The following is a 25,269-nucleotide window of genomic DNA, read 5'->3' as shown; positions in this document are numbered from 1 at the left end:
AATCACTGCTGCACCCTCGATCAATATAGCAGGACCACAAGACTCTCAATAAATAATAACCACATAAAAAATACCTTTTCATATGCTTGCCTTTCTTGAGAACCAAGCTATTGAGTCAAAAGTAGAGTGTGGTACATTAAAATAACATGGACTGACTTTTAAGGCAAACCACTAGTATATATATGACTTATGAACATGATGTAAAATTGTATAAAAAAATAACAAAAGAATGCCTTTGCAACTATTGTATGTAATTAGTCATTAAATTGCACCAGAAGGCCTCTGACTTTTTGAAATGTTGATAACTCAATGTAAACCTGCAATACTGCTCCAGGTAATTCCTCTGATATAACAGAGGAATTCAGACTGCCTTTCTGCTTTGAGCTGATGAAATGCCTCTACAGAAATATGGAAGCGAATACATAACATGAGGAGTGTGAACCCTTATCCTGGTGCATTACCTAAGGGCAGAGAGCACTTCAAACACACCAGGAGAGCCGTGATGCAGAGGTGCTCGTTATGGGAAGAAACATTAGAGATGTCAATCACTATTGGGGCAACACAAACTTTGCCCTTAAAGCATAACTTGGCGTTTCTCCGCTCGATTAGATAGGATCTAGACTTAATCCAGTTGTTAGCTTTGATGATTCAGGTTCAGTGGAGTATTCCTCAATATTTATCAGAGATTGACAGAAAGAAGCGGTTCAGATGGTGTGTAGAGTACCAAGCAATTACATATTTGAGTGAGGCAAAGTTAGATGAGTGAGGCACGTTCATTGGATCACAAGATGGAGATCAAGGGCGCTGGCTGCTTTTGGATGGAGAGCTTCTTGGAAAAAAAGTGTTTCACTAAACAGTAAAAGACAGAAATGAATTACTGTATGAATGCTAGATTTAGAAAAATATTTTATATCCAATGCGACTTGTAGTGCACTCTTGAGGGGGGGTAGCCACCCTGAAGTAACCTGGCCTTTATAGTTTGCCTTTTCCAGTGTTTGAACCTGGGACCTCAGGGTTACAATATGAGATCTATACTATAAGTGTGGGTTGTGAACCAGAACTGACCTGGTGTCCGTTTCTAACTGAGACTAGATTTACAGAATGTCCCATGAATTGGAAAATTCATGCAAAGCATTTTTATCAGTTGTCTTTCTTCAATAAAAGCTGTGGAGACTGCAAATCAGATACAACGAAAAAGCTTCTCTTCTCTACGCTTAATTTTAAAGTGATTAAGAGTAAATTAAATTAGAATATTATAGAATATGATCATCTTGCATTTTCTAAGTTCCATAAAATAAACAACTACTATAATTAACACCAACTAAACTAAAATGTGAATTTAAATCTGTAAAACAGTATATAAAAAAAATTAAAAATAATAAAAGAAAAACCTTGCAGCTCACTATTTACCGAACCACCACTTGATGAAAAAGACGTCTAATTTGATTATGAGGGATAAAATTAGTATATAGATATTATCTTTTTATTATTATTATAGTCATATTATAAACATAAAATTATAAATCCTTAAATTGAAAATAAAATAGCTAAAAATAACTACAAGTGAACAAAATATGTCATTAAATGATTAAACTTACAGCACTCTACTTACAGAACTTCAACTGAAAATCATGATCATTTATTTATTTACTGTATCTTATTTCAGTTAACTTAAATGAGAAAAGCCTTGTTTGAGATCGATAACATAAATGTACACACCTTTCCTTTCTAATCAAATTCCAATTCCTGAATTCAATTTTTGAATTCTGAAATTTGCTGAATGTATTTTGATGAGGTTTGTGAAAAAGAATTACAAGAGTTACAGAGAGCATGCGAGCACGCTTTACTTGCAATCCCTGCTGTTAGGACTTTAGATAAAGAACCTCTAGGTGGTCAGGAGACCTATAACAACACACTCTGTTAGTGTTACACTGCTCTTTAGTCCTCAAAATAAAATGCAAAACTCCACCATTAAAGGTGTTCATCTGGCACAAAAAAGCACAGCAAGGCCTTTAACATAATCACTAAGGAAACTTCTCAGCCTACCGCTGACATTAGGTCCTTCAAAAGGGCTTCCAACATCAGAAAAATGAACAACTTGAATAACACCGCACTTACTGCTGCACAGCAAGCCTTTGTATAAGTGTCGAGTCACTGCGCCGTTGGGTGGAGACATTTGAAACATTATCAAAAATGAACTGTCAAGCCCCTCTGAAAGTGGGCACTGAGTACTCGAGGCAAACAGTTCAAGGAGAGAGTCCTGAGATGAAGCATGAGCCTACGAATAAAACACAATCAAAATGAGCAATAATGTCCTCAGGTTATTATTTGACATTAAGAGGGAAGTGGAGGGTTTCCATCACTCCATGCATACTGTGATTCCCATCAGGCAGATGGTTTGGAGCATGTTCTTGCAGAGAAAAGAGGAGACATGGAGAAAGCAGGAGGGACGTAAGGAAGCTGTCCTGGTTATTTACTACTATCCAGGGACACACAATAAATATATGGAGGAACTGATCCAAAATGAGCATTACAATCTTCAAGCTGTCCTCCAACTCTCCGTCATCAGAGGCCCTCTGGAAGCCTGCTAAGCCCATTACTGGTTCAGGCAGAAGTCTGTCAATAAGTCTGCTGATGAGCAACGGCCTTCCCCCTTGTGCATGGCCCTTTTTTTTAGTGTGGGTCACCTGAGGCGATGTCCTTGCTTACATCAGCAGCTGATATCAGCAGAGATGACAATAGGCACACAGCTTCATAGCTAATTGCAACAGCTTTGTGTGGCACAGGAGATGACAGCGAAACATGCGCCCAGTGCCCAAGGGAAGGACACAACTGCTGAATCTCAGCAGCACACAACTCTTCATTCAAAAAATATACTAGTGCAACATTATTGTGATGAATCTATTGTGCCAAACAAGCTTAATTAATGCCCCAAAACAGCCTTTAAGGACACCGAAAAGGTGTTTTCCTGCAAATAGTCAGCTATTAAACTAATCACATTAAACTCACTAAAATATATTTTTTTTTGAGAATACCATTAAAATTAAACCAAAATTAAATAAAAAGTGCAATATTAACCTTAATATTAACAATATTAATCTCAAAGTACAATAAACTACAGCACAACCAGCATTTAAAAATACTATATTTATATAACTGCACATAATTATTTATATATAATATTTTATTCTTTATTTATGACTATACATTGATATTATATGATGAAAAGTGATTATATATAATAATTAATAAAACAAAATATACATATTGCATTTTTTACTTCATTATAAACATAAATAATCATCTTTTTCATTTTTGGGTGAACCACCTCTTTAACTACTTGATGACATATGATCAATCCCCAAAAACCTAAAATTAAGAGAAGGTGAGTAGCAAGTAAGAACATTTTATTTACAGAGCACATTTGGGGGTTGAATAAAGGCCCCCTGTAGCGAATCCATGCTTTTTGTAAAATAAATATCTAGATTTCTAATGTAATAAACACTTTTTTTCTCACTTCTGCTGACTTTTTGGGAACCGGAAGACAAGCCGGTGGAAGATGAAAGACATATGCGTTGTGTGCGCCTCTGGGAAATGTATGAGCAAAAGTAACAAAGTTTCCTTACTTTAGCAAAGGAAAACCAGTCTTCTCTTGGCTTATTTCGAAATCCTCTGACGTTTTTCTTTACAAATCCTCATTTTGTCTAATTCGTGACCAGCGTTTTGTTTTGTTCTCTCTCTGCGCTCGTCACTAACCACGCAGCACTGACGAACTACAACATCTGCCTGCATGTCCTCCGATTCCCAACAGTCAGCAGAAGTGAGAAAAAAGCGTTTATTACCTTTGAAATCTGGATATTTATCTTACAAAAAGACATGGATTCGCTGCAGGGGGCCTTTATTCACCCCTGGAGCCATGTGAGGGATGTTTTATTACAGATGCGCGCACTTTATTTCACGTCTTCTGAACTGTTGACAACAAACACCCGCTTACCCCACTGAAAGGCTTGGAAGAACAAGGACAATTTTTAATACAACTACGATTGGATTATTCTGAAAGAAGAAAGTCACATACACCTAGGATGCTTCGAGGGTGAGTAGAAGATGGACGAATTTCCATTCTCGGATGAACTAACCCTTTAAGTCTAGATAAAAAAAATAAAATAAAAAAACTGAAATAGAAGGAGCACTCTAAATGTCAGGTGGCAACTAATTCCATAACTATGGAGCAGCAATTGCAAAGGCTCTGTCACCTTTAACTTTTAGCAGTGACTGTGGGACATATAAAAGAGAGCAGATCTGAGGGACTCGAGAGCTAAATAAAATAATAATAATAAGATCAGAGGTGTAAAATGGGTCTTGTCCATTAAGACATTTTAAAATCAATCAGCAAAATTTAGAACTGAATTCTGAAAGAGACAGTAAGCCAGTGAAGAGAGGCTAAAAAATTTTTAAGAGGCTAAAAAAAGCGATATGATATGATTAGACTCAAAGGTGCATTTTTGCATGTGACTTGACATATGGAATAAGATTGTCAAAGTAGCTGGCTATAGAGTTTCTGATCATTGTTTAGCTGGAGGAAACTGTTTGCCACCCAGCATTTAGTCTCTAGAAGCTGCAGAGAATGTCTAGATTTTAATGGAACATACATCTGAGAATCATCAGCATAGAAATTAAAAGAAACGTAATCATGTTCATGAATATATCCATTCAGTTTACTTTGTCATCTCCTTTTCACTGGCAATAACTGTCCAATGCCACCTCTCATGATATCTCTGAATGCACACTGAATGCTCTGTATATTTGCATTACATATCCCATTTAACCAAATGAAGAAGGAATGTGTTTAAGGCACAATTTTCAGCTAAATACATTAGGCATCTGTTTGAGTATCTGACTGACTGGGACAATGCAGAGCAAATGGATAAGGTTTATTTTTTCATTAAGTGTGCATTATTTATCTGTTTGTATTTAGGCTTTCTCTGATGTCAGGCAGGGTCAGGCTGAATATTCTCCACAGTTCTACCAGCTTATTTTCAGTTAGCCATCATAGGATGTAATCATAGCTCCCATAACAATATACCTACACATAAAAAAAGACTTATTGGGAGCATTTCTGTGTTCGCGTGCATGACGCTAAGTGCAATAAATTCTAGAGGATGGTCTCCCTGGGTTGTGTATCAAAGCACTGCAGTGGTTGTTTTCCCTGTGGTAATGCAATTGACCTTTAGTGAATTAGCCTTTTCTCTGCCAGCGAGCCATCTCTCATTGTCTGGCTTGTTCTTCAGACAGTGAGGGAAATGGACTTCTTTCTTACACACAAGTGCTTTTGCTGGGCAATTCATTTGTTCAATTCCAAAATCAGTTTACCAGATGGTGTTTATGCAATTTAAGCACTGACAAAAGCACTTTTTTCCAGTTATCACTAATACTATTGTTTACAACAATGCATGAAACGTAGGGGTTAGGGGTTCAAATAAAATACAATAAAATGGGACAAAAAATCCCATAGCCTCACACTGAAGATTGGGCTGAGTCAAATCTATGGATCTGAATATCAGATCATTTATATGTAGCACTGAATAGTGTAACAAGACAATGTAAAATAGACTGTTTCAAAATACTCTTTTACATTCACATAAAACTGCTGTCAATTTCTGTGCTCAACCTAAAGTAAAAAAAAGGGGGAAGTGATGGATTATAAAAGAAAAAGTGAGCAAAAGAGCTCTAAAATGGAGAGCCTCTCACCACAGCTCAGAATTACAGATCTTGCAGAGTAAAATAAAAAGGCCTTGGCTACAAAAATAAACACAATAGTCTGGGGAAATGGGGACATGAGAGGACTAAACAACACCTTTCGAGTCTTCATTCAGTCTTCCCCTTTTCACTGTGGCTCAAAGTCACAGATAGATAAATGTACAGAAAGAGATGGAGCAAATGACAGGAAGGGAGAAACGAGAGAGATGGAGGACAGATTGTGTTGTCAGCCAGAGAGGAATAAATGCCTCATCTTTGATCAAATTTGCAAAAGCTTAGTGGGGAAGAAAAGCTCTCAGAAATATCGATAAACATCCATTTCTGAGCTGTGTTTAGCAGAGAAAAAAGTACATAAATACAAACAGAAATTAATGACATCTGTCCTCATTGCATATGGTGGCAAGCAAGGCCCTTCCATTTAGCCATTTACTTTTCAGTGTAAATGGCAATTTAGTCATCTCTAAATGTCACCTCCTGAAGCTGTGGAGCACTTTAGCCTTGCGTTATGGCTTTAAAAGATTTTTTAAAAGTGCAGTATAGCCCATTCCATTTCTCTTATAGCCAGTTTATCAAAAATGTATTAAATTTCTAAATGGCCTCCACCTCCGCGGAGTGATAAATTCATGTGGTGTTCCTGAAGTATACACATCCAGCCAAAGCATAAATGAAATCAGCAGAAGGTGGAAGTAGTGTGGCTACTTAGGACCCACTCTTCCTATTGAAGTACATGGGCATAATAGGATGCGTTTTAAGGGGGAAATGATAAAAATGCGGCCTGATATAGCAGAGCTATAGGTTTGCATGGCCTGGCATGTGGAAAGCATATCCAGAGCTGAGCCTTTGCTGGAATCTTTTCACACAAACAATGCAATATGTCTGTAATTGAATAATATTTTCCCTATCAGGGCCGTTTATCTGCAGCGATGCCTGCGGGTTGGACCTCTGGAGGATTTCCATGTGTGCAGCAGGCAGCAGTGTTAACGAGATTCATTCACCTCGTTAATGAAGAAAGAGGGTGTGTCTCATTAGTATGCGTCATTGCTTCTTTCATTAAACACAATCATGCAGCCTAATCATGGCTGATTCATTTCTCAGTCCTTTATAGAATCTCTCAAATCATCTGAACAAGTCAGTCCAAGATTTTGATTGCTCGCGGAACCGACGGCCGCTCCCACTCGGTTTCGCGAGTACACAACAAAACGCAGAGCTGCATCTCTAGCAATCTGCACGGTTTTCACTGTAATATAAAGAATTGCCTTGAGGAAGGAGAAAAACAGACAGTGAAACGATCTCAATTGGTTGCTTCAATATCACAATCATTACAGGCAACAAATTACAGTACATCAGGGTCTTTTTTAGAGATTGAAACCAGCAGCAACATTGATTCAGCTTTCCATCATCTGGGACAGTATTAGCTTTTGTGTGCTCTTTATGTTGAGCAGAGTGGATTAGAGCAGCTAATGAGCTCATGGTGGTCAGTATCGCAGGGCGTATGTATCATTCGGCCACAGAGCCAATTCTACAATCAGATTTCACTCAGTTCAAACTAACCTGGTGCAAAAAGAGCTTAAGTTATTTGTAGCAACTATGCCATGGTCATATGCCCAGTTTTCGAGGTGTGGTCCATGGCCTGGTATTATGCATGTGTTTTTTTAATCAATGCAGAAGCTATTTACAGTATGAATGATGGAAATGTGGTTATGTTTACTACACAAATACTGAAGCATGTGGGATGCTTGCGGTGATTTTCAGCCTCTGCGTCTTACACAAAAACTTAATCTCCAGAGCTGCTGTGAGAGTCACTTTGTGAGAATTTTTCAGTCCAATTTGTGACCCTGGACCACAAAACCTGTCTTAAGTCGCTGGGGTATATTTTTAGCAATAAACCCATACAAAAAACAACAAAAACAAAACACTGTATGGGTCAAACTTATAGATTTTTCTTTTGTGCCAAATATCATTAAGTTATTAAAGTAAAAATCAGGTTCCATGAAGATATTTTGTAAATTTCCTACTGTAAATATATCAAGGCTTAATTTTGATTAGTAATATGCTTTGCTAAGAATTCATTTGGACAACTTCAAAGGCGATTTTCTCAGTATTTTGATTTTTTTTTTTTTATGCACCCTCAGATTTCAGTTTTCAAATAGTTGTATCTCGACCAAATATGGTCAGATTTAAACAAAACAAATAAAGGATCAAAATAAAGGGGGAAAAAAAGAAAAGAAAATGTTTGTAGGGTCCTTGTTCAAAATGTTGAAACTGAGACTTTTTGGACTTTGCACTATTGGATACCAGATTGTATGAAATATAGCATGTACAGGGATTTAATATAATGAAACAAACAAAAACCAGATTTTTGTATCATTACACCTGTGCAGTCAGATGCGGTTGGCTTGGTAAATGAGAAATCCAAACATGTACACGCTTGATCCCAGTTTCTCTTGGCCACAAAGACTCTGCCGTCATTGTCAGCCCACAGGAAACATAAAGGGGGTTCTGTAATCCCTGCACCAGACAGGCCAGGATACAGCGCCAGATCCTGATAAGATTAGGCCGCTAAAGGAGCGAACCGGGCTGAAATTTGAGAGAATTTGTGAAGGGGGCCAGCTCTGACATGTGGCATTGACAGTGCTGCGAGCTCGGCCCAACCCTGGCCCGGTCTCATATGGGACAGGGTCCACTCATAATCAGCGAGAGAATCTTATCAGGCCTGGCTAGCTGCTGGCGGTCTATCCATCTCTCTCTTTCTCTCTCATCCACACACACACACACACACAAACAGTCAGGTTGAGCTGGTGGATGGAGGTCATACCATACCTTGTGTGATGTCTGGAGGGGAGGTTGTGGCGGTGGTGGTGGTGGTGGTTGTGGGTTTAGGGGTTGTGGTAAGGGCATCTAGATGGAAAAACACAACAAAAAAACATGACATACGGGGAAAAATCAGGAAAAACTAAACCAAACATGATCAAATCAACAAAGAGAGACAGGTTTGTGTTGTGTAATATGTGTAGCTTTACTCAACAGATGGTAAATATAGTCTTTAGTATATAAACTGTAGATTAATTATCAAACATTCTGTAACTATTGTACAAAATGAAAGAAGTCATTACACATGGTAACTGCAAAATGTACTGTGAGGACATATTTTGTGTGTGTGTAAACAATTACTGCTAATGTAGTGTTTAGGAAATAGAATAAAATAGCATTTAACAGCAATTAAAAGAAACCCAACCAAAATGAAATGATGACATGAGGGAATGATTAAAAATGAAGGGAAACATAAAATGCAGATGGTTATGAATTTAAAATGTCCATGCTAACAAATGACCGTAGCGATGACACACAGAAGGGGTCCTGGCATACATTCTCCTGTTTCTGTAATTTTTTTTTTTTTTTTTTGCATTTTCACACTTCATTAGCCGCTTTCCCTCCCTACCATCTACTAATGATGCTTCTGATTTAGCAATTCATGGTGTGGAGTGCTGGACGCAATGTTGATGGAACCCAGAGACAGTGGCGGTTGTGACTGGCTTAGCGTGTTTGATGTTGGCGAGTTAACAGCAGGAGTGTTAGCCAGTCCGGTGCGTGGGGTGATCAGGATTTTTCATGGAGAGACAAGCAGGCAAACATTCATGAAATGAGGAATGGGAAAGGAGGGAGCGGAAGGGGAGGCGAGCGATGTGGAGATAACAAGCGTGAAAAGTGACGAGGCCTGCGCCACTGTTTGCCCAGCGCGTCCAGACAGATACCACTGTGTTAACATCTGTGGTGGGGGAAATTGGTCGGCTGTCTCCCCTCTCCACTTTGTTGTCTGCGCTCCATCAAAAGAGCTTGGTGGGAGCCCAGAAACGCTTCCACTCTCTGATGATTAACATCCAGCAGGATGGAGCGCAGGCAGAGAGGAACTATGCCTCCATCTCCTCTGTTGATACATGGGATCACTCAGAAAATGGCAGCTACGTATTTCATGTCATGTGTTACAGGGCTTTTAACACCACACTAAACACTTATTAAAGACACTTTCGGCCCTTAACAGTACATACAGTACATGTACAGTTATAATACAGTCTTCATCTGTCTGTCCAAATACACACAACACAATATGCAATGTAATATTTTAATGTTGTAAAGCATGTTGCACATTGGATTAACATGTTGACATGACATTTTAAAATGACAAAACATTGTTTTAGTCAGAGCAAAATCGAATTAATTGGAAGTGTATGGAAACGTATTTAGTGTGAAACAATAAAAACTCAGGATTATGTCTACTCTGGGCTAAAGAAAAATAAATATGATTGGTTCATTTTAGAATTTATTTTTGTACATTTTTTTTTTTCGATTTATAGATAAAAAAAAAACAACAACAACAGCTGAAGAGACTTTTTGACTCATCAGCTAATCAATGTATAAAAAAAAAAAAAAACATTTTAAATAATTATAAAGCTGGTCCCATTAAGACCTTAAACACATTGCTTTTGACAGTTAAAAAAAATTAGTAACATAAAAAGACAAAAAAACTTTGACATGGTAATGTTATTTTTACCCTAACCACCTTTACAATTTTAATAGTACTACTATAATTGGGACATTCACTACCATTCAAAGCTTGGGATTGGTAAGATTATTAAAAATAAGATTATATAATGTGTAATGTTTGATCAAAAATACAGTAAAAACAGTAATATTGTGAAATAATATTACAATTTTAAATAAAAATAATCCAAAGCTACAGTATGCACTTCTGTGCTCAGCCTATCTCCTAAAGATATAGGAGCGAATGTGACTGCTTTACTGCACTTTCTGTCAGAAAAGGTACTTTCAAAGATTTGTATGTTTGGCATGCCAATAAAAAACCTTAATGGATCGCAGGTTGTCAGCGGTAAGTTGTTACTTGTCTCGAACTACACTGATTCACAAGGCAATCGCAGCTATGTGAGAATTTCTCTCCCAGACACCTTCCAGAAGTGAACAGCCATGTTGATTTCTCCAGCTGGAGATGAAACGGACTGAGTGAACCTGCTAAACTGCGTAGGATTTACTGTAGACACAGTCATGCATCTCTCTGAAAGTACAGGGGCTAAAATGTTTAATATTTTGACACACTTGGTCATCCTTAATATCCCATGGCAAAAAGAGAAAAAAAAAACAGGAATCTCAGAGAGCAGTCAATCATGGCAAATACATCTATAGAGCTCACTTTACAAGCAGCAGCACATTTGATCAATAATCACTATAGGCTACATTTGCATTAAATAATGCATGCTGAGCCTGAAAAGCTTAATGCTGTATGAACTAGCAGATACATAAATGTTTAAATAAAGAAAGAACGAGAAACTTAAACCCTACTTAATACATGTTTGGTTATACTCGGCGGAGGCGCAACTTTACTGGCGCAACTCTGTTATGAACTGTGAATGCCCAACAGATGTTTGAGATCACTGGTGTCAATAGCTCATTAAAAACTTGGCAGGCCAAATGGATCTATAACTCACCGCATTTAGAAACAGTCCATTTTTGTATTTTTTTAGAGCAATCTTTTTGAAAGGCAAACTGATTCCTCAGAGTATCAGGGCTCATTGACTTTCACAGCGCATACCTGCTATGTCATCCCAGCATGTGTTTATCACGGCACATTATGAATCATAGAAATGGGCCGGGGTGTGTGTGTGTGTGTGTGTGTGTGTAGCAGGCTCATTAAACCTGGACCACTACAAAATACTGCCGGTTACACCGATTCCCCAGACTCGCAAAGGCTAACGCTAGGATGAGAACTCATATTTTACTCTCTCCCTTGCTGAGCCACTTGCTAAAACGGCACATCTCCCAAATGAGATGCGGACCAACGCATGAGTGGCTCGCAGAGGCAAGGAAGGGAATCAGGAGAGCGAGGTACGTACGAGGAGCTGACTAGATGAGTACTTTAATCGGCATGGCATTTCCTGGTATGTCCTGGGACTCCTAAAGGATAACAGTCATTCAGGAATGACACAGAGAGGGAAAAACACACGTGAGTAATAGTGTGATTAGCAATGGGTGCTCAGGGCTGTTGATTTGCCCATCAGCAACCTTCTGTCATCAAGTAGATTTTCGATTGCTGTAGTAAAACTAGCAAGAGCAAGGGAGGGAGCTTTACCCATATATTGCAATGTGTATGATTATTTGGGACTATATAGCAGTTTTAGGCTTTGCCTAAGGCTTTGTCCCATTGGAACGCAAGTATAAACACATACACAACAAATTAAATAATGGTAGTGGTCACTTCAGAATGTGTACCACTAGATCTCTAGGTGGTAAGTGTAGCAAAAAATCCACAAAATAGTTAATAAATAAATGACAGAATGTAAACATTAGCCTAATATTGCCAAATTAAAGTAAATTGTTATTTTGTGAGGGAAAAACTAAACAGAACAAAAAAAAAAAAAAATCTACAAAAATAAGGTGATAATATTAAAAGAGATGCTATTCTAAATGCATAAGCAAATAAAATAAAATCAGAAGAAACACTGTTGTGACTACAGTAGGTGCTACAGTAGTTTGATTTTCTGATTTGGTGGTGGTACTATACTTAAAAGTTTAAAAAGCACTGCATTAGAAAATAACCTGTTAGGATCTGCGCGATATTTCCAGAGGTGGAAACCATATGCAGAAGCATTTTAATAAGGACATCATATCAATAAATGGCAGAAGTGGCACATTTGCCTTGCTATAGTGTAAACTCAGTTAGAGTGCATTCCTCCTCTATAGACTGCACATTCCTCCTCTCTGTAGAATCAATGAGCGAGAGAGGTGAGTGAACAGTGTAAAATAACAATAAATACCTGCAAATCTGACACTGACAGAAGCACTGAAGCGATCGACTCCAATGAAAGGCTAATGAAGGGAGGGCTTAGGAGACGGCCCTTGTTAATGACTCTGGCAGACGGGATAAAATGGGTGTGGATGAGAGACTCCTCTGCCTTAGAGCTATGAGACACGAGAGTGCTTAAAAACAGCACCCATTCAATCTGCCAGCTGAACCATGTTATGAGAATTATGAAATGTTTCTCAAATTACAAATGCAACTCTACAATATGAGAACCTTTACAAAAATGCAACAAGTATCTGTTTTACAGAACAGAGAGTATCTAGCATCTGTGTGAATGAATGGATTCATTTCAATGACATCAATGAATTAAATGTTGAATATGTATAAATGCATTATGTAGAAAATATGATGTTGTATTATTATACGTTTTTAATGTAGTAAATAGCTACATATCTATCTATCTATCTATCTATCTATCTATCTATCTATCTATCTATCTATCTATCTATCTATCTATCTATCTATCTATCTATCTATCTATCTATCTATCCAAAATAATGGTATGCACAGTACACACTGTTTTTCTAATTTCACAGTTACTTCATTCACATAAAGTTTAGATAATTTATACATAGTTATGATTTTTTTTTTTACATTTTACATCAACAACTGTCATATAATTCTGTAAGCAAAAATGCAGGATGGTTCAGATATTCTAGTTTTAGTTTAGACACGAAAGCCTACAAGTCATTTGCCATGCATTCTTTCATCTTCAGACATCCAGTAAGAAGGTTTTACAGGCAATTCTAATACGGCACATTTGCATGTCTGAATTCACAGATGACTGGATTTTTGAACGGCGGGCTGCCGAGGTCGTGTTTGACAGCATCCGAATTTATCAGGGCAATCTGACTTTTAAATGTGTGCGTCACCACTACGGTGAATTGTGAGGGAAACACTGATGGGGCAAATTGAATAAAAGTGAGCAAGCTTTAAGAATGGGGAGAAGTGATTTACGGCTCCATTATTACAGCACAGGGATTGGATTGGACCCACCATGACAGCAGTGTAGATTGTGTTTTGTTCTTTCCCTACATATGTTGAGCTCGCTGGACTGGGACTGGATCTTCTCAAGTTACATGCACTGCTTGGAAGACTGCTGTTCCTCCAGCTGTTCTTTCTCAGGACTCTTCTCGCGCTACACATGTTGTTGGATATAAGGGACAATTAGGTGCCTCAAACAAGTCTGAGGCTTGTCACAAAATCAGGCTGTTTATCAATCTCCATGGAAAGTGATTTCAGCAAGCTGTGTTGTATCCACATTGGTTCATGTGCGAGGGTTGAGGATTTAGGCTTACACTAAAACAAATATCTGTTTATGCTTGCCATTTACACAAACACATAGGGGATCCCCTCAGAGGAAGAGGAACCGCGGCCCAATGCTTTACTTTGGCTTGTGATCAGATGTGAATTTCCATAAGCACAAGTACTCTGTGGCCACAACACATTATTCAGGGGTCCCACCTTCTCTCATTTTTTTATTTGAGAATACTGGATAAGAAAAAAGAAATAATAATCAAATTAAGACAGATTAACAAATTATTTCTTCTGCTGAATACACACAAAAAACAAGATATTTTAAAGAATGTTGATAACCAAACAGTTTTGGTTCACATTGACTTTTATTTGGACGCACAAGGGAAACAAAACCGTTTTATTGTCAACATTTTCTTTTGTGATCTACAGAAGAGACAAAGTCATACAGGTTTGGGACAACATGACCATTTTTAGATGTCTAAAAATGAACAGTACAAATCGGATTATAACTCTCATGAAAGTTTTACTCTACAGAAGAGCAATATTTAGCCAATTAAATGTTTAAGGTCAGAGTAAAATTAGAAAAAATTAAAGTACTTTCCCAGGCCTGGAAATCACAATTATGCAATGGGAACGCTAATTCTTGACCCACCAAGTGAACAAAATCATGTTTGTGTTGTGTTCAGTATGGCACTCTGAGCACAGTTAAAGAAGTGTATTGCCATGATCGATTTCTTGCGGGCGGCTCTGAGTTACCAAAGGAAAGCCCTCTAAACATAGAGGAATTGTTACGGAGAGGAAACGTGAGCGAGGGTGACAGGCAGAGGAGGAGTGCGCAATATTAAAGGCCAGGGCTGTGAAGGCAAAGGTAGTCTTTATTAGGTTAGAGGCGCTCTGTAAACTTGTTACAGGCCGGTGTGTTAGATCTCATTCCCCCACAGGGGCATGCTGGGATGGGGGCCCTGGAAAATGTCTCAGGGAATGTATTTTTTCCCCATAACTAGTTTAGTGCCAGCCACCCTCCAAGTGTTCTCCATCACTTAGCTTCACAACAGTCTGGGAACAAACGCATTAGAGAAAAATTGCCTCTGCAGTACATCTGTTCTGGCTGTCTATCGAGGGCTCAGGAAGATCTGCTACCACAAACAGAGAATCTGTTATTAACTCTAATGTGTTGAATGCTTTGTTTTTACCCCATTCCTAAGCAACCACTGATAGAAATAATGCTACAATTTAAATTCAAAATGTTAAAGTGGCATTGTTTTGATAAATGGTTGAATAAATAAATAAATTGTACTTTACAAAGTCTTAAAAAATGATTAAAGTTGATTTTGATAAATAAAAAACTGATTAAAAATGAATAAATATGCATTATTTCAATGAAATAAATAAATAAATACATACATACATTGGATCTAATTTAATGTTCAAAATCTTTTGAATTTTGTAGGTAATAAAGAGGCTTATCTAAACCTTTGCAGCATTAATCATGCATACAAGTCTCAATTTGATCGGTCCATCTGATTCTCTTTGCTTTAATCATATGCTTTAAACTCTATATTTACCCACCCTCGTGATCTTTTCCTATGAAAGCTGCTCTTGAAACAACTAAATGCATGGTGATCGCTGGCGGTCAAATTTAAACTGCAATTTCACAATTGAAAAGAAAAGTATAACCCTATATTCTATATCTGGATTTTAGTTCTTACACTTACTGTATATAGCACACTTAACTGTTATTGTTCCCCTGTCATCTGGGCACTAAGTAAGCCAGGACCACCAGTGGTGCCCCATCAGATATTTCCATGAGCCAGCTGAATGGTTGGGATGATGTTGACATGTGATGGAACGCTGCTACTTGACAGGTTGCATCTAAATCTGCAGATTTATTATTATATAGGAGTACTTAAAGTGATAACAACCCTTATAGTGGTTACATAAGGCCATGCATGAATAGCTTCACAATTACCCTTCCAATATGCCATGCATTGCATATGCCGGGTGTATGAAAACGTGTTCTTACTGAGACAGCTTGCTAAACGCTCATTTTGCCTTCCCTTTAACATCTCTGTAAAGTAGAGCGTTTAATTGAACAGTGCCTCGACAGAATGCCGTAATATGCAAAGTATGTGAGCAGCGCTGTGGGTCTTGCTGAATGTGTCAGGGCCACTGTGTTTGTAATTCGCAGATGTCATCCTATTAATCTGAGGGAGAATAATTATAAGACTATAGAGCACCCAGATGTCTCCAACGCCTGTCTTTATGAGCGCACATTTATGTGTGTGTTGAATACATTTGAGTGCCACTATGTTAACACAACAAAGATGCATGCTGCTAGATTAAATGGTGACAGCCCTGTCCAGCAGACCCGTTTCTGCATTAGCAATTCTAATGTCAGATATGAGATTGAATTGTGTAGATATTAAAAGCAGCATCATATGCAAAAATCATAAAACGTCCTGATAGATTGTGTTATATCGAATGCAGTTTTTTTATAGAGGAGGGATTTGAGCTCTCGAAGCACCATACGTGCCTGTGTCACTCTCTCTTCTATTCTGTTGGTTCAACTGTCATGAATTTCTCATGGAAGGACTGCCAAGCTGCTCATGGGAGAAACGTGTGAAAAGCCTGTCGCAATTATTGGCGCATTTGCACTTCGTGCTGGGGCAAGTTTTTGGAACATGCACAACCTGGGCGAAGCCAAGTTTTTGTGGCGACCCACCAATAACATACAATGTTCCCACACACACACACATAAACAAAAAATAGTTTGCCGCCTTATACACAGTATCGTTAAAATGAAACTGAATCTGAATCAGCTGGGGTTTGCCTCCCTCGCTACTGACAAACTGTATATCCGTTCGCTAAAATATTTCACCACAGGCTTAGTGCAGCAAAAGATATCAGAAGTAAATTCCAAGAGGAAAATGGTCAGATTAGAATGTCTCCTAAAGGAAAGGAAATGTCTTTGAGATCAACGTAATTGACCCATGACTCAGATGGAGTGGTGGTGTGGGTGAAAGAGGGAAAGGTTGGAGTGACATAACTACTCGGTCACTTTGAACTTACCGCGTACATAAAGGATGTAGTCAGCGTACGTTTCGCCCACAGAATTGGATGCCACACACCGGTAAGTGCCGTTGTAAGACTTGTTGAGGTTTCCGATGTAGAGATCTGAGCCACTGATAACCGCGTGAGATGGCACGTCATCATCCACCTTCACCCAATTCACCTGATGAGGCCTGGATGGAGACACAGAGCAGAATTGCCTTTGCTTTAGAGTTGTATAGCAAGACCGTACAGTCTTTTCTGGCCAAGGGACCTCTTACTTGGACAAAGAAGTTGTCTGAGTAATATTTCAAGTTTTATAGGACATTACATGGTAGGAACATTGTAAGTTGCATATAAACTTCAGTTCAGTCTATTTCTGTCAAACGTTTTACAAGAAAATACTAATTTAATCTTTCTACAATTCTACTACTAATTTTGTATGAAATCTACTAGCGATTTTAGTAAAAATTGTTTCTAAGTGAATCATACACTAAATATATTTCAGTATATACACTGATATATATATACTATACTATATACTATAACACTTTAGCATGAACAACTGGAAAAAGCATGGCAACTTTTTTATTTGTATTTATTTTTTTTTTACAAATTGTAGTGAACAGCATTCACACAATGGGAAGTCCATTTTGATGTGATCAGGTTTTTGTGGACAGCGAAGGATGACTTTTGCTTAAGACAACACAAATTATTGTGTGTGTGTTTGTGTGTGTGTGGGGGGGGGGGTGTTAATATTTACATACATTAAACCCCTTCAGGAACTGCTTTGTTCACACTTACTCTTATTAATGTATGAATGATCGTAAATTCGAGAAACAAGCTTTGCCATGTGGAAAGTTTTGACATGCATTCACACTTAATTGACACAAAATGGATAAAAACCTTCGTTTGTGATACAAAAATGTATGCAACCTTACCTATTAAGGTATGAATGCATGGATCAATGTTCAGCATTAACCATTGATGTTTGGTCTTCATATTTTCAGCACAATGTGTAGGTTAAACAGGAAATGTGGATTTTAAGCTAAGTAAATAAACCTCAAGCAAGCATCGGCCACTTGTTCTGGTATTCAAAGGAGAAACAAAGTTCTGAAAGAAGTGAATTTGGGAAGTTTGGAAACCGCAACAGCAACAACTACCACAAGATTAGTGCCCCCATCTTCTGTAACCGCTTCAAAATCTTCTTTTCAACGATCCTTCGTCTACGTTTTCCAGACTTCCAGGATCTTCTCCACCAATCATCTCGTTAGCGATCCTTCTCCTGCATGTTCCAGGTTGTCCATGTCTTCTGTACAGACTTCAGAACCTTCACCTCCAGGGCTCCTCCGTCCTCCGGACCTTTTTGGTGCTCCGGAGTTTATCGTTCACCAGTGCTTCATGTACAAGATGTCGCTGCTCGGACTCAGCATATGACCAGGCGGAAACATAAATATCACTCTGTCCAAACCTCTTTTCAGAGATCATTGGCATTAGTGTGTAACATCAGTATATGATCATCTAATCTGAAATAGATTTTATATAACTGATGTCAGTTTATAACAAATAATCTCTCGATTTATTTGTTGAATCTAGAATGAGGTTTACCTTATTACTTCAAGGAAATTTCAGTTTATCTTTTCATAAGATAACGTGCAATGTCCATAGTATCACCAAACTCAAATCACTTGCATTTATCAATCTTTTGCACTTTATCCATTCATTTAGTAGCTGTAAGTAGCTCTTATCTCTCCCTTTGTTAATAAAACCCATTTGATAACACTTGTGTTTTCCTTGTTCTGATAATTCAGTAAGAGGCTCTATAAGTTAACAATTCTCTTAAACCCTTCAGATGAATTTATGTCATTCTTATTTATTCAACAAACTTCAATGATTGTTCTTTATTGTCAAGGCGAAATTCCTTGGCTGGTGCCCTGTAAAATAGTGTTACCAAAACTAAATATTTTTCAGCCCAAAGCCATTGCACTGGAGGTGCTACTTAGAACTAAATTCACTGCATTTAGTGGTGCCCCGTGTGAAGCTATCCAAAATTGATATCACTACAGAATTAAAAAATCCCAAGTATTTATTGATCAAAGGTGTGGGAAGTTACTTGGAGAACAACAAATTGTGCAGCAGTAGTTTTTTTTTTTTTTTTTGAAGTTTAAATTGCTGCGCATCGTGACTTTCATATGTGCTGAGTCCAGTAAATTAGACTTCTGGTTTTTGTGTGCAATATGTTAACCTGTAAAAATTTGCAATTTTCATTATCTGAGACTAAAAACAGCCATGGACATAACCTCAGAAAAAAACTAATTAGTTGCGGTCAGTTACACAGATTGTGGGATTCGACCAATGTCGCAGCCTATGGCATTGGCAAATGAACTACATTTTGGCAAAGTAACAAAAAAGCGAAAGGCTGTTATTTTCTCTTGTCTGCCTCAATTAACTGCCAACGCGAGCTATCTCCTTTTGTTCTCTAAACACCTGAGCTGGGCACACAACAGCCTATTCTACTTTCACAGTGATGAGCAGAATGAGCTAAACCCACTGTGGAAAAATAAAAGAGCCTCTAAACTCTGCTAGGTTCTCACAAGTTTCAATGGAACTGCTGCAGTGTAGTTATTTCCCAAGAGCATCTGAGGAGGCTTTTTCCCTTGTTGTTCTGGTTTTTGTGTCAGTGTTTAAACTTGTTACCATCCTGTTTAAAGAGGGGAGAGTGAAAAAAAAAAAAAACCTTCACAGCTTCGAAACAAAGGACTGGTTCGCATTCAATAGCAGTTGATCCTCAGCCTCTGAGGACAGAAAAACAACATTTGATGGCGAGCAGCGAGTGTGGAATCTCAAAGAGTCTCAATCTGAGGTTAAATATACATGCGTAGCATAAAGATGCAGACGTTCCTGATATGGAAAGGGAGAAATGACCTAGAAAAAGTGCCTTATTGAGAGGAAGGCATGGGGAAAAACACACAGTGGAGGGGCTGCAGAGAACCTGGCATGAGGCGGAGAATACAAATGGGATGGCAAGCCAAGCCCTGCACTGTCTGACAGTAATGACTGCAACCCCTCTCTAAGCTTTAATGAAAATGACTTCCAATTTTCTGCTCACTGTATTGATTGTTTTTTCGTCTTTATTAAATTCATTTGGGTGGCGCCTCGTCTGCTTGCTGCATTCAGTTTGGGATGTTATGGGGCTTGTTGAATGTAAAAACACTGGTATGGCTTGTATTCCAACTCACTTTAGGCTCATGTGCAATGACCACAGAAAATATTTGGACACTTTTGTACATGTAAAAATTTATTAATTTCACTGCATTAGACATCAAACCAACCAATTTGTAAAAATAAATAAAGAAAGAAAATTATATTTTGGGGCAAAATAATAATGATAATAATTAAAATATATACATATACATATATATACATATATATATATATATATATATATATACATATATATATATATATATATATATATATATATATATATATATATATATATATATATATATATATATATATACACACACACACACTCACACACACAAATATATATATATATATATTATATATATATTTGAGCAACTGTATATTTTTCAACTTTTTTGTGGCAAATTTTAAATACTGTCACACATTCAATTGCTTTGAATTTTTTTCTCATGGCCTAAATCTAATTCTGAAAATGTTAATTTTATTTAATTAAGTACTCTACTAAATTTAAATACAATTTTTCCCAGAATCCTTCTAATTTTCATTGCATAGGCAAACTAAATTAAAGCTCATATATCAAGATTAAATAAATATATATATTTTTTTATGAAATGGCTTGAATCCAATTAAGCAGTATCACAAAAAAACCTTGGAATGCAGCTTGTCCAATTAGATCAGGGCCAGAAATGTTGTATAATTAATTCCACTAAATGCTTTGTGATGGCACTCACAAGTTTGCCTATGGGTTTTGGTAGAGGACTGTTCTTATTGTGGATGAATGCCCATGACCCAGACTTATCCATATCAGAACAAGCCATACAATTTGAAAAGTTGCCAATATTGTCAGAAATGGAACACACAGGAGAGAGAGGCGTCTTACTGTGGTTTGCCTTTAGCCTGACACGTCAGTTCCAGACTCTCGCCCTCTCTAATCAGGCCCTGCGGAAGCTCCACCTTGATCGTCACCTCAGGTTTATCTGTGGAGGAGAAAAGCAAAGCACATCAGCGTCTCGTGCCCCTGGGCTGCATGAAACTTTAAACAGCCTTGGCTTTGTTCAACACTTATTGGATTGTTCTCAGTCATTTGATTTGTCTCTTCAGCATTACCATTGTTTGATACAAAATGTGTGCATGAAAATGTTTTTTCCATTTCATTTACATTTAGAGTCATTTAAACATAATCGATACACCCTGATGTTTGCCGAAGTCATGACATCACCAATGTCCATATTCAGGCAGTTTCAGCATTGACCTTTCTGCTCCGTAAGTGCTGCCCTTTCTCGTATCTATTCAAACGACTGGCCGCTCAATGGTTCTATTCTCCAGTGACTGGCAGTAGGTTGCCCACTGGCTTTTTGCACCTTGCGTCAGCCTTGCCTCTCAGCCGTAGCTGCTACATTCAGCATGAAATGTGCTCTTCTCCTTGGCAAGTCTCAGTTCTTTTCCAGTTCAGCTGGGATTAGACTTCCTGCTGTGTTTCTACAGTGCAGCAGAAGGGGTGACATTCAGCACTGACGTCGGACACAAAACTAACGCTCTCTCACGTCAAAGTATCCAGCACTGTGTGTCCCGACACCATCGGAGGAGGGTAGGATCTGACATACAGATTCACACGGGCCAGTCACTTGCTCCACATTTGTGTAAACTCCTTGCATAACCGTTTTACACCTGTGTGTCCATTTCTGTTGTCTAATAGGATTTTTCAGTCTGTCTGGCGGTCTTATGACATGATGAAACTTAGAAAACAAGTCTGTTGCCCTGCTGCTTTTGTAGAATGTTTCTAATATTAGGTAAATAATAAATAGGTTCCTGTTTTCCAGGTAGTCTTTCTACATATAGGCACATGACAAGAAACTACTACCTTTTTGTTGCACTGATTGCAAATGAGTGCAGCAAGAAAATAAACCATAAAAGACTGAGCATGAAAAACACTGAAAGGCAAGAAATTGTTACAGGCCTTTCATTAGGCATAATGGATATAAGGAACACCAGTTAGGTGTGCCAAATAAAGGGGGGGGGGGGGGTAAATAAACAAAGGAAAAAAATAATCAGTCTGCGCAGCCGTTGCCAAAAGTAATTCTATTATAAGACATATAGGACAATCAGTGACCATACCAGCACCATTAAACCCCTCTTGTAGTGAACTCAGAACTGACACTATTAACTTTCTTGGTCTCATTGTGAATAATTCAACGCCCTCAGTTCATTTTCTTCCTCTGCAACTCTTTCTGTTCTGTTGACATCATTTACTCTCCTTCATGTCATTCCAACACTGTATGACTTTCTTTCTTCTGTGGAACACAAAAGAAGTTCTTTAGATACTTAAAACTCTTTTTGTCCATACAACAAAGTCAGTGGGGTCCGAACAACAGTCAGTTTGACCCCATTGATTTACACTGTATGGACAAAAACAGTTTTTTTTGTTTTTTTTGTTTTCTAAAAAAAGGTCATTCAAACAGGTTTGAAATGCAAATGACAACAGATTTTTCATTTTTTAATGGACTATCCCTTTAAAGTTCCCAAGATTCATATGAGGCCATGGTGTGCTTGCCAAACCCACCACGGTTATGTAAGTGGGCTCCACATGAGATGCGTGCTCTGTGGTTCCTGCTGTTTCCTTGGAGGTATTCATCCTCTCAAACTGTCAGGTTGTAATGGCTGAGCTATGCCTTTCCAGTCCTACACTCCATTCCAGTGCTGGCTGGCATCCAGCCCTCTAGTTTCTCAAAGGAACTCAAATCTAATATTCTCCCAGTAATAGAGCTTGAAGTGGCGTTGCACAGATGCTTATGCGACAGCGCTATGTGTACGTTCCACGGACATGGGGGAGATATTAGAGCTGCTCCCATATGCAACTTTAATGATATCATTCACTCACTTTGACAAACAATGTGGGTTAAACAGTAGACATGCAATGATTGATGTAAGAGTGGGTTTGTAATGTAAATAGTCCAGAGTGATTAGTATGCATGAATCAGGATAAGCAGTAGAACTTGCGTCGGAGGCAGGTCATGAATAAGGGTCAAGGAATTTACAAAAAATCCACAAACAGAGATTTCCCTGAGTGTCCCAGTGGATTCAAAGGGTGAAAGATTTGTTCGCTGAAATCATGTCAAAGCCGCCCACAGTAACCCCCAGATTCCACTCTTTCAATTTCACCGGCTCTTACAGCACTTTGAATAGACTGAATGCTGAACGGTGACTTCACTTTGACCCACAGAATTTCAAACTTGGATGTGCAAGAGTTTAAAGTGCAAGAGTGAAAGAAAAAACAAGATTGACAAGATTTATCACATTATTTCAGAGCTGACGTTTCAACTGGCTTTTGGGTAATCGGTAAATTTGTTGAGTGCTGTGTCCACTTAAAGCTTTCCTGTTTGACCCTCTTCTATCAACAAAACGTGATCTGCTGGCCTTCCATCTGTCCAAATTACACCTTGTCAGAACTAACATTGCTGTGTCCATGATGGACAGCCTGGTCTAAAGCGAGAAAGAGAGAGAGAGCGGCCCGCTCAGAAGTTCTGTAAGAGGAATATCCACCTGTTTGTCTCTGCTCTATGGAGACTCCTTCCATTTCTCCCCTTGTCATCTTCAAACTCTTCGCATGAAAGGCTCTGGGTGAAAGTTTCTTGCTTTGAAGCTTCCCCTGCATTAGTTCCTTTCCAAAGCACGCTCTCTCTTTCTCTCTCTCTCTTCTGGGCACACAAACACTAAATCCACGAAAAACACCGGCCTCCAGTTTCTGTCTAGCTGCTGTGCCGGACAGAAAAGGTCACTCTAATTCTAATAACACAATTATTGACACGAGATATTGTAGTGATTTCATACCACTGCCAGCATGGAGCGTTTCATTTCCCTCAAGCTGCAGAACTGCAATATCAATATTTCTGGCTTATTTAATATCCACAGCGATGGTTTTCTATTTTCTATTGTAAAAATGAACTCCATTAAGGCTGCTTCACTCAATGATTTTTAACACTGATTGTTTTCCCAGTTTCAGCAGCACATTTTGAAAGAAGTGTGAGTCAGACAATGACTCGTGCAGCAGCTCTCCCCAGAGCATGACAAAGGCTGGCCGTGAGCACGAAATCCAGACAAAATGGTTTTACAACACTCTACATTGCGAGTAAATCTTCACTCTGGGTGACTAAATGATGTCTAATACTAGCCAATGGCTAATAAATTCTCTGATTTAACTCGCCAGTGGGTGAATGGAAGGCTAAGTTAAGCACAGATATATTTTCACTCGCCGAACACTCTGTGACTGAGTGCTTGAGAGTTTCACTCCCTGTCAAGCGATCTGTGCTATTTTTCAGTTCATCTCAATGGATGCGCAGCATACCTGTGTTTAACGTACCATAAACTCTAATGTGACGGCACAAGACTCGCTGTCGCTTTGTTTCACACACGCAGAGAGAATTGACGCACTACATGTAAACGATATTCTTTGCTGTATTTCCCTGTCAAAATAACCGCGTTCCTTCGGAATTCTTCAACTTTTAAGAATGCTGAATTTTGTGGGCGGAACTAATGTGCACACACGAAAATCTCATTGGCTGGCGCTCATCTATTATCCTCCCTGTTTTGATTTCAGCAAATTAGTTTGAGTGAACACACACAACCTGATTAATATTTATGAATTCAGTAGCTCATTAATTATTAGTGCATTTTATATTGTTCTTATTTGTAGAATTCTTTAAATTATCTTATCAGTATTTGGTTTGTTTAGCCAATTTATTTTAAAAAAACACCACCAGCCAGAAGTTCAGTTAAAATGACTAATTTGCATTCATACATGGTTATTAATTTTCAATTGTAATTACTAAAGTTCTATCATTAAATACAATTGTTTATAATATTATAATGCTAATGTTAACAGTGTACTTTAAGATATGTAAAAAAACTGCCATTTAACAAACATTACACACACACACACACACACACACTATCAGTCTGGCAAGTAAACTAAATATTTTACTAGCCAATAGCGATTCAATTGCCAAGGTGTACATAGAGGGTTGTTTTACATTGTTTCTGCTCAAAGTTGGGCTCAAGGGCCCAAATATCCTGCAGTTTTTGGAGAAGTGTTGCCTTTGGTACATAAAGCCCTTTCTGGTGATCTTCTA

General features: G+C 38.2%; 1 protein-coding gene across 2 annotated transcripts in view; it reads right to left on the bottom strand.

The window, feature by feature from the left end:
* Positions 1–25,269, bottom strand: part of LOC113064307 (cell adhesion molecule 1-like) — a 235,054-nt gene that overhangs the window by 1,007 nt on the left and 208,778 nt on the right. For both annotated transcript variants that reach the window (XM_026235018.1, XM_026235016.1), the window contains 3 exons: positions 21,024–21,120; positions 16,955–17,127; positions 8,578–8,655 (listed from right to left, as the gene is read on the bottom strand). In XM_026235018.1, coding sequence (XP_026090803.1) covers positions 8,578–8,655; positions 16,955–17,127; positions 21,024–21,120 — 348 coding nt within the window. The remainder of the gene's footprint in view (positions 1–8,577; positions 8,656–16,954; positions 17,128–21,023; positions 21,121–25,269) is intronic.

The sequence above is a fragment of the Carassius auratus genome, chromosome 46, assembly GCF_003368295.1.
Source record: "Carassius auratus strain Wakin chromosome 46, ASM336829v1, whole genome shotgun sequence".
In the NCBI taxonomy this organism is placed as follows: Eukaryota; Metazoa; Chordata; class Actinopteri; order Cypriniformes; family Cyprinidae; genus Carassius; species Carassius auratus.
This window is presented reverse-complemented; position numbering and strand designations above follow the sequence as displayed.